We start from the raw sequence: 6,137 nt of genomic DNA on the forward strand, positions 1-6,137 counted from the left end.
TAGTCAGGCAGTATGGGTCAGGGCAGTGTGTTAGTATGTAGATCTAACTGTAGTCAGGCAGTATGGGTCAGGGTCAGGGCAGTGTGTTAGTATGTAGATCTAACTGTAGTCAGGCAGTATGGGTCAGGGCAGTGTGTTAGTATGTAGATCTAACTGTAGTCAGGCAGTATGGGTCAGGGCAGTGTGTTAGTATGTAGATCTAACTGTAGTCAGGCAGTATGGGTCAGGGTCAGGGCAGTGTGTTAGTATGTAGATCTAACTGTAGTCAGGCAGTATGGGTCAGGGCAGTGTGTTAGTATGTAGATCTAACTGTAGTCAGGCAGTATGGGTCAGGGTCAGGGCAGTGTGTTAGTATGTAGATCTAACTGTAGTCAGGCAGTATGGGTCAGGGCAGTGTGTTAGTATGTAGATCTAACTGTAGTCAGGCAGTATGGGTCAGGGCAGTGTGTTAGTATGTAGATCTAACTGTAGTCAGGCAGTATGGGTCAGGGCAGTGTGTTAGTATGTAGATCTAACTGTAGTCAGGCAGTATGGGTCAGGGCAGTGTGTTAGTATGTAGATCTAACTGTAGTCAGGCAGTATGGGTCAGGGCAGTGTGTTAGTATGTAGATCTAACTGTCGTCAGGCAGTATGGGTCAGGGCAGTGTGTTAGCAGATCTAACTGTAGCCAGGCAGTATGGGTCAGGGCAGTGTGTTAGTATGTAGATCTAACTGTAGCCAGGCAGTATGGGTCAGGGCAGTGTGTTAGTATGTAGATCTAACTGTAGTCAGGCAGTATGGGTCAGGGCAGTGTGTTAGTATGTAGATCTAACTGTAGTCAGGCAGTATGGGTCAGGGTCAGGGCAGTGTGTTAGTATGTAGATCTAACTGTAGTCAGGCAGTATGGGTCAGGGTCAGGGCAGTGTGTTAGTATGTAGATCTAACTGTAGTCAGGCAGTATGGGTCAGGGTCAGGGCAGTGTGTTAGTATGTAGATCTAACTGTAGTCAGGCAGTATGGGTCAGGGCAGTGTGTTAGTATGTAGATCTAACTGTAGTCAGGCAGTATGGGTCAGGGTCAGGGCAGTGTGTTAGTATGTAGATCTAACTGTAGTCAGGCAGTATGGGTCAGGGTCAGGGCAGTGTGTTAGTATGTAGATCTAACTGTAGTCAGGCAGTATGGGTCAGGGCAGTGTGTTAGTATGTAGATCTAACTGTAGTCAGGCAGTATGGGTCAGGGTCAGGGCAGTGTGTTAGTATGTAGATCTAACTGTAGTCAGGCAGTATGGGTCAGGGCAGTGTGTTAGTATGTAGATCTAACTGTAGTCAGGCAGTATGGGTCAGGGCAGTGTGTTAGTATGTAGATCTAACTGTAGTCAGGCAGTATGGGTCAGGGTCAGGGCAGTGTGTTAGTATGTAGATCTAACTGTAGTCAGGCAGTATGGGTCAGGGCAGTGTGTTAGTATGTAGATCTAACTGTAGTCAGGCAGTATGGGTCAGGGCAGTGTGTTAGTATGTAGATCTAACTGTAGTCAGGCAGTATGGGTCAGGGTCAGGGCAGTGTGTTAGTATGTAGATCTAACTGTAGTCAGGCAGTATGGGTCAGGGTCAGGGCAGTGTGTTAGTATGTAGATCTAACTGTAGTCAGGCAGTATGGGTCAGGGTCAGGGCAGTGTGTTAGTATGTAGATCTAACTGTAGTCAGGCAGTATGGGTCAGGGCAGTGTGTTAGTATGTAGATCTAACTGTAGTCAGGCAGTATGGGTCAGGGTCAGGGCAGTGTGTTAGTATGTAGATCTAACTGTAGTCAGGCAGTATGGGGTCAGGGCAGTGTGTTAGTATGTAGATCTAACTGTAGTCAGGCAGTATGGGTCAGGGCAGTGTGTTAGTATGTAGATCTAACTGTAGTCAGGCAGTATGGGTCAGGGTCAGGGCAGTGTGTTAGTATGTAGATCTAACTGTAGTCAGGCAGTATGGGTCAGGGCAGTGTGTTAGTATGTAGATCTAACTGTAGTCAGGCAGTATGGGTCAGGGCAGTGTGTTAGTATGTAGATCTAACTGTAGTCAGGCAGTATGGGTCAGGGCAGTGTGTTAGTATGTAGATCTAACTGTAGTCAGGCAGTATGGGTCAGGGCAGTGTGTTAGTATGTAGATCTAACTGTAGTCAGGCAGTATGGGTCAGGGTCAGGGCAGTGTGTTAGTATGTAGATCTAACTGTAGTCAGGCAGTATGGGTGGGTCAGGGCAGTGTGTTAGTATGTAGATCTAACTGTAGTCAGGCAGTATGGGTCAGGGTCAGGGCAGTGTGTTAGTATGTAGATCAAACTGTAGTCAGGCAGTATGGGTCAGGACAGTGTGTTAGTATGTAGATCTAACTGTAGTCAGGCAGTATGGGTCAGGGCAGTGTGTTAGTATGTAGATCTAACTGTAGTCAGGCAGTATGGGTCAGGGCAGTGTGTTAGTATGTAGATCTAACTGTAGTCAGGCAGTATGGTCAGGGCAGTGTGTTAGTATGTAGATCTAACTGTAGTCAGGCAGTATGGATCAGGGCAGTGTGTTAGTATGTAGATCTAACTGTAGTCAGGCAGTATGGGTCAGGGCAGTGTGTTAGTATGTAGATCTAACTGTAGTCAGGCAGTATGGGTCAGGGCAGTGCGTTAGTATGTAGATCTAACTGTAGTCAGGCAGTATGGGTCAGGGCAGTGTGTTAGTATGTAGATCTAACTGTAGTCAGGCAGTATGGGTCAGGGCAGTGTGTTAGTATGTAGATCTAACTGTAGTCAGGCAGTATGGGTCTGTGAGTGTCTGTCTGTGACTCTCCCTCTCTCTCTGACTCAGTCTAACGCTCCCTCTCTCTCTGACTCTAGTTGTTTCAGAACTCCAGGTCGCCAGGTCGTGATGGGCGCCAGATGAGCAGGGCTAAAGTCGTCATTGCCAAACCAAGAAGTGTCCACCGCTCGCCACTAGCATCGTGCCCTGTGATTGGAGGACATCGCTACTTGCAGGGCCAATCACTGCAGCCCTCCGATACTCGCTCCAGCCGGTCTCCACGACGACACAGCCCTGCCTACAAAGGGGCGGGACTTTCCTCTGGCCACGCCTCCCCACGTCGAGCATCCATTCCAGCAGGAGCTATGAGCGTGTCCTTCTCCAAACTGACCAATCAACTACTGAGGGGGCGGTATATAGCCTCACAGACAAACGCGTCGCTTGACAACAAGGAGGTCGGCTAGGATTGACTAATGTATGGACCAATGAGACGGCTAGGCTTGACTAATGTATGGACCAATGGGACGGCTAGGATTGACTAATGTATGGACCAATGGGACGGCTAGCAGGAAATAAGACAGACAATGTAACTGAATGTTGTTGTTTTTTATGTTTGTCTGATTGGTTGCTCTGACTTGATCATGTGTCTGATTGGTTGCTCTAACCAGATCATGTGTCAGATTGGTTGCTCTGACTAGATCATGTGTCAGATTGGTTGCTCTGACTAGATCATGTGTCTGATTGGTTGCTCTGTCCGGATCATGTGTCTGATTGGTTGCTCTGTTCAGATCATGTGTCTGATTGGTTGCTCTGTCCGGATCATGTGTCTGATTGGTTGCTCTGTTCAGATCATGTGTCTGATTGGTTGCTCTGTCCAGATCATGTGTCTGATTGGTTGCTCTGACTAGATTAATAACTTGACTGGACATTTGGATGTTTCTCTATTGTTTAAAGAATGTTATCTGAATGTTGAAAATGAGACTCAGCAATATGTTGCCTCAAGGAGAAGGATGAACAGAGAATATTGCAGATGAACATGATACAAGATGATGCAGTTACTCAGGAGATCCACTCTGGTACAACGTGATAGCTGCAGGACCAAGACAGATACAACGTGATAGCTGCAGGACCAAGACAGATACAACGTGATAGCTGCAGGACCAAGACAGATACAACGTGATAGCTGCAGGACCAAGACAGATACAACGTGATAGCTGCAGGACCAAGACAGATACAACGTGATAGCTGCAGGACCAAGACAGATACAACGTGATAGCTGCAGGACCAAGACAGATACAACGTGATAGCTGTAGGACCAAGACAGACTCACTCTGATACAACGTGATAGCTGCAGGACCAAGACAGACTCACTCTGATACAACGTGATAGCTGCAGGACCAAGACAGATACAACGTGATAGCTGCAGGACCAAGACAGATACAACATGATAGCTGTAGGACCAAGACAGACTCACTCTGATACAACGTGATAGCTGCAGGACCAAGACAGACTCACTCTGATACAACATGATAGCTGCAGGACCAAGACGGATACAACGTGATAGCTGCAGGACCAAGACAGATACAACGTGATAGCTGCAGGACCAAGACAGATGCAACGTGATAGCTGCAGGACCAAGACAGATACAATGTGATAGCTGCAGGACCAAGACAGTCTGACTCTGATACAACGTGATAGCTGCGGACCAAGACAGATGCAACGTGATAGCTGCAGGACCAAGACAGATACAACGTGATAGCTGCAGGACCAAGACAGATACAACATGATAGCTGCGGACCAAGACAGATACAACGTGATAGCTGCAGGACCAAGACAGACTCACTCTGATACAACTTGATAGCTGCGGACCAAGACAGACTCACTCTGATACAACATGATAGCTGCAGGACCAAGACAGACTCACTCTGATACAACGTGATAGCTGCAGGACCAACACAGATGCAACGTGATAGCTGCAGGACCAAGACAGATACAACGTGATAGCTGCAGGACCAAGACAGATACAACGTGATAGCTGCAGGACCAAGACAGATACAACGTGATAGCTGCAGGACCAAGACAGATACAACGTGATAGCTGCAGGACCAAGACAGACTCACTCTGATACAACGTGATAGCAGCAGGACCAAGACAGATACAACGTGATAGCTGCAGGACCAAGACAGATACAACGTGATAGCTGCAGGACCAAGACAGACTCACTCTGGTACAACGTGATAGCTGCAGGACCAAGACAGACTCACTCTGATACAACGTGATAGCTGCAGGACCAAGACAGACTCACTCTGGTACAACGTGACAGCTGCAGGACCAAGACAGATACAACGTGATAGCTGCAGGACCAAGACAGATACAACGTGATAGCTGCAGGGCCAAAACAGATACAACGTGATAGCTGCAGGACCAAGACAGATACAACGTGATAGCTGCAGGACCAAGACAGATACAACGTGATAGCTGCAGGGCCAAAACAGATACAACGTGATAGCTGCAGGACCAAGACAGATACAACGTGATAGCTGCAGGACCAAAACAGATACAACATGATAGCTGCAGGACCAAGACAGAGGCCTCTCGCTTCATATTTTTAGTTTTCGCAGAAGTCGTCGAGTTCTGCTGTTTACTTTTTGCATCGCTGACTCTACCTTTAACGAACCTTGTCTGGATTCTGTCTACTCTCTGTCTACTGTCTATCTACTGTCTATCTACTGTCACATGAATTGAATGTTTGCAGGACATTTTCCAGCTGGTTTTTGAATGTTTGCCAGAAAAATGTTTTAAGGTTGTTGTTTTTTTAACATGGCCTTTCCTGGCCAATGGGGCGATCTGGACGTAATCTGGACGTAATCTGGACATTTGTTGAAACCTTAAGATTTAAGGATTTATTTGATTTTCCTCTGTTTGAGAGGGCTGTCCTCTCCAGGCCGCCGTAGTCTGACCAGCTAGGTTTACTTGGCTGGAGAGACTCTGAGTGGCCTAACGCTCACTCTGATTGGTTACTGGGACTATGAGGGCGTGAGTAACGTTTTGAAACGATGGCAGATTTTTGCCGATGTTGGACATGAACGTTGTTAAAACGTTAGGAGAATGTTATCAATAAAATGCTCTTGACTTAACGTTGTTGGTTGGTTTTTACTGTGAGGAGTTAAAGGTCAGGGGTTAGAGGTTACCTGGTCAGTGTACCAGTAGCATGTAGCTAGTAAAGTGCATTCAGAAAGTATTCCGAGCCCTTGACTTTGTCCACATTTTGTTTCAGACGTATTCTAAATGGATTAAATAGTTTTTTCGCCCCTCATCTACACACAATACACCAAAATGACAAAAACAGGTTTAGAATTATTTGCAACCGTTACATTTACAGTATTCAGACCC

General features: G+C 46.8%; 1 protein-coding gene across 1 annotated transcript in view; it reads left to right on the forward strand.

Annotated features, from left to right (window-relative positions):
* The window catches only part of LOC135535927 (protein FAM83G-like), a 61,300-nt gene extending 55,419 nt beyond the window's left edge, over nucleotides 1-5,881 (forward strand). The window contains 1 exon segment of the mRNA XM_064962330.1: nucleotides 2,843-5,881. Within this exon segment, the coding sequence (XP_064818402.1) occupies nucleotides 2,843-3,208 (366 nt within the window). The 3' untranslated portion in view covers nucleotides 3,209-5,881.
* The last annotated feature ends 256 nt before the right edge of the window (nucleotides 5,882-6,137 follow it).

The sequence above is a fragment of the Oncorhynchus masou genome, unplaced genomic scaffold (genome assembly GCF_036934945.1).
Source record: "Oncorhynchus masou masou isolate Uvic2021 unplaced genomic scaffold, UVic_Omas_1.1 unplaced_scaffold_532, whole genome shotgun sequence".
NCBI lineage: Eukaryota > Metazoa > Chordata > Actinopteri > Salmoniformes > Salmonidae > Oncorhynchus > Oncorhynchus masou.